The sequence below is a fragment of the Gavialis gangeticus genome, unplaced genomic scaffold (assembly GCF_001723915.1).
Source record: "Gavialis gangeticus isolate Ggan-Ray unplaced genomic scaffold, GavGan_comp1, whole genome shotgun sequence".
In the NCBI taxonomy this organism is placed as follows: domain Eukaryota; kingdom Metazoa; phylum Chordata; order Crocodylia; family Gavialidae; genus Gavialis; species Gavialis gangeticus.
The window spans coordinates 10,227,701-10,231,296 of record NW_017729011.1 but is presented as its reverse complement, the minus strand read 5'-3'; the positions used below and the strand labels follow the sequence as shown (position 1 = coordinate 10,231,296).

Here is a 3,596-nt window from a genome sequence, read left to right as displayed (position 1 = left end):
GAAACACTGCTCTGGCCTTCTATACGGTGAAAAGAATATTAGCATGGTATCTCAGTTAAAGGCATAGGAACTGCTGACTTTTTTAACAGCAGCCATGCTACTTACAGTTTTCAGGATGCGCATTAGGGAGCGTGTTGGGTGAATATATAAGCAGACATGCATATGAGCCTTCTTTTAAATGTCCCTTACACAAGGCAAGCGAGGTGAAATGTCACTGTTGCCAGCAGAGCTCTACAGGTGTTAAACCAGTGCAATAGGAAAATTGGTTGCATGACATCTACTATGTATCTCTTTTATAGCACATCTCCAGCAGTGTGAGGTACCTCTGCCAAAAAACTTCTGCAAGTTGCACAGCAAAAAACAAATCAATGGAAAATATGGGCCATAATTTAAGAAACAGGAGCACAAGTACCACGATGTTCAATAGAATTTGTGCCCTTGACCTGCACAGACTCTTAAAAATCCCATCCAAAATATACACTTTTAAAAAGGAGTGGGAAAGCACATTTTATTCTGTATTTGGGTGGTCTGCTCACTGACACATGGGAAAGATGCACTTCCTCCTAAAAGAACTTCTATGAGGAGATATATTCCTTTTCTCTCTCATATTCAAAGTCCTCGCCCAAGCTCATAAGCACCTGTATCTAACTGCACATTCTCTCCAACTAAAATAGTTCTCTCTCTCAGAGGAGGGAAACAATTTCTCCTGCAGAATGAAGCTAAAAAGAGACAAAAGAAATGCATGTGTTTATCTAGGGACAATGACAAGCTGTTTATATCTAGGGAGAAAATTTCTTAACCCCCCCCCGTATAAATGAGATGAAAAGGACAAGGAGAGTGGGAGATCAGGGAAAACAGCTGGAAGCTGTTCAGACAAAGAAAGTGAGCGAAAGACAGCATGTGTTTGTGCGAGGGGGAGAGACCAGCTGGGACTTTAGACCAGTCCTAACGTACCTTTCCCCATGCTCTGGACTCATCTGAACTATATCGTGGTGCCCCAAGCGGTCCCACCATAGGACAATTTGGATCCTTCCCAGCAGAGTCTGATCCAAAGTGCACTGAAGGCAACAGAAAGGCTGCAATTGATTTCAACAGGCTTTAAATTAGACCTTTGTTTTAAAAGCCTTTAGGTCCTTACAGGAACTTAGAAGCTTTATATATAATATAGCATTTTTTATCCATAAAATGGACGCTCTACAGTTTTGCTGCTTTGAATAGGTGAAGCTGTCATTTGGGGACTAAATTAGCTGAAGCTTCCAGTGGTTCAGTGTATCATTAAAAAAAAAGAGGTAAAAAAAACAGTGGGCAGCTATTATTATTTACAATTATTAAAAGATAATGTATAATAGTAAATAATGTATTGAAAATATATTGTGAATTATAAAGAAATGTTTCTACAGGTTAGTTTGCTGGGAGGATGCATTTTTTGTATTGAGGAAATAACTTTTCTAGACACACAACACTTCCACTTTTATAATAAATAGTTCAATTACTACTGAACATTGAGGGGGGAGGAGAGAAAGCAAGAGAGAAAGAAATGGGGCCCATTTTTTCTGAGTCCTGTCAGCCACCACGCTGCTTCTAGGTACCTCCTGCCCCTGCATCTCCCTCTCTCTCTCTGCCTTCTGCACTGGGATTTGGCCAGACTTCCACAGCTAGACCTCTCATCTGAAACTTGATCTTGCTGTCTTTGGGCCTCTGAATTTATACAGCTTATTGCACAGAATGATCAGACTCCTTGAATCTAGGTCAGAACACACTGACTGGACTGATTTAGCTATAGATATACTTTTCTTCCCTCTTCCCTTCCCTTCCCCCTTCTCAGAATAAAAGCAGGTCCTGAAAAGCCAGGTCAGAAAGCTATCACAAACTGGACAGTACTCCTACAAGGCAGATCAGGGGCTTGCTGGGCAATTCAAACTAGCTTGTTTTACTGTTACTGGTTTTCCTGTTTGAATGTTACTTGCAGCTTTGGGCAGGCTGAAGAAAATGTATCTTTTAAAGGTTTGCTAAATTTTCCCTGCTTGCTTCTGATGCCTTGCTGAAAGGATCCAGGAGGTTGCAGAGAGAGAGGCTGTGAAAGGTCACCATCGCTGTGGGATGCAAAGCGGAGATGGGGAGGGGCGGGTGGTGATCTATTGATCTGGCTCTAATATCAACAACAATAAAGCAGTAGCCATAAACTTATAGTGCTTTTCATCCTGGAAGGTCCCAAAGAGCTTTTCAGAGAGTGGGCCTGATCCTAGAAGTGCAGAGGGCCCTTAACTGAAAGAAACACAGAGAATAGTATGCACTAGGGATTTATCCTCAGGTGTTATGCCTCTTTTCTTGCAGAAGTAGACTAAATATAAGCATGGGAATCGCTTTATTCATCACAGAAGGGCAGCCATGTCTGTGGCCGAATACGGTAGCTGTTTAACGGCATGAAGATTGCTTCATGCACAGCAATTTAGCTGAAGGGCTATGATGTGATTGGCTAAAGTGGCACCTTATTGGAGAAAGTATGCAGTGTCAACTGGACACCATTCCAGCTCATAACAGAAGAGAAAGGAGGAGGAAATAATTTACTAACGGTGTCCCCTGTGGGTTAAATACGCCATCCATCCTGGTCAATGAGAACACTGCTGTTTTTACCAGCAATACAAAGGGGTCAGCAGAGTTCAGGCCCCTGGCCCCTCCTGTCTCTTTTTAACCTCTTGATCAGATCCACTGGAGCACAAAGTCAGTGGGTGGCTAGGGGAGAAGGAAGCAGGCTGACAGGCTCACCTCTGCTCAGCTGGGCTGTAGGTCTGTCCTCTCTGACAGCTGCTGATGGTGATGGGGTCGAAGTTGTGAAAGGAGCGCAGGGCCACCCCGGAGATGGCCACAAACTGGGAGTTGAAGCTAATCAGGACAGCCTGGGTGTGGTAGAAAGGGTGGCTGAGGTCATGGATCACGGGGATAATCAGGGGATTGTTCCTGCAGCTCAGAACGTGGACACCTGTCAGAAGAAAGGCAAGATCAGAGGACAGGGGTCTTTTCACAATGACACTCCTATGCCACTGGCATTTGAGAAGCATGTCATCCTCATGGAAGACCCCTAGAGAACAGTTATGACAAACGTTCCTATAGGGTTTGTTTTTGGAATCATCCCATGGGTTTTTTCCTCGTCCTGTCAAATCCTGAGGAACGCTCCACACAAAGGCCGTGTCAGTCTCTCGGGTTAATTCTGTAGGCCGGGCTGGAGAACAATGTCTTTAGAATCCTGTTACATTTCTATTGCACCCTATTAAATCAGAAGCAGCTACAATGACGGAAACAGAGTTACGCTCTTGTAAAAACAGTGCAAGTAGGAAGACAGTTAGACCCTTTATGTTACACATCTAATTGTGCCAGCAGAATGGGGAGCTTTGTGCATAATGGGCAGTTTACCAGCAGTTTGTTTGCAGCTGTGTGTGTCATTACCCACTGGATGCAGGATATTTTGGACCCCTTCTGTGCATGCCCTAGCTTTTGTTTGTTGTTTGTTTTAAATAAAATAGCTTTTTGCTTTTCCTTAATAGGACAAGGACGAGCTGAGTCTGGAGAGAGATACTGGCATGTGGTGGGTACGGTGA

The 3,596-nt window shown here is 43.7% G+C and overlaps 1 protein-coding gene across 1 annotated transcript in view; it reads right to left on the bottom strand.

Moving 5' to 3' along the window:
• The window catches only part of PAPPA (pappalysin 1), a 322,351-nt gene that overhangs the window by 80,487 nt on the left and 238,268 nt on the right, over positions 1-3,596 (bottom strand). Inside the window, exon 13 of the mRNA XM_019510512.1 lies at positions 2,767-2,980. Coding sequence (XP_019366057.1) covers positions 2,767-2,980 — 214 coding nt within the window. The remainder of the gene's footprint in view (positions 1-2,766; positions 2,981-3,596) is intronic.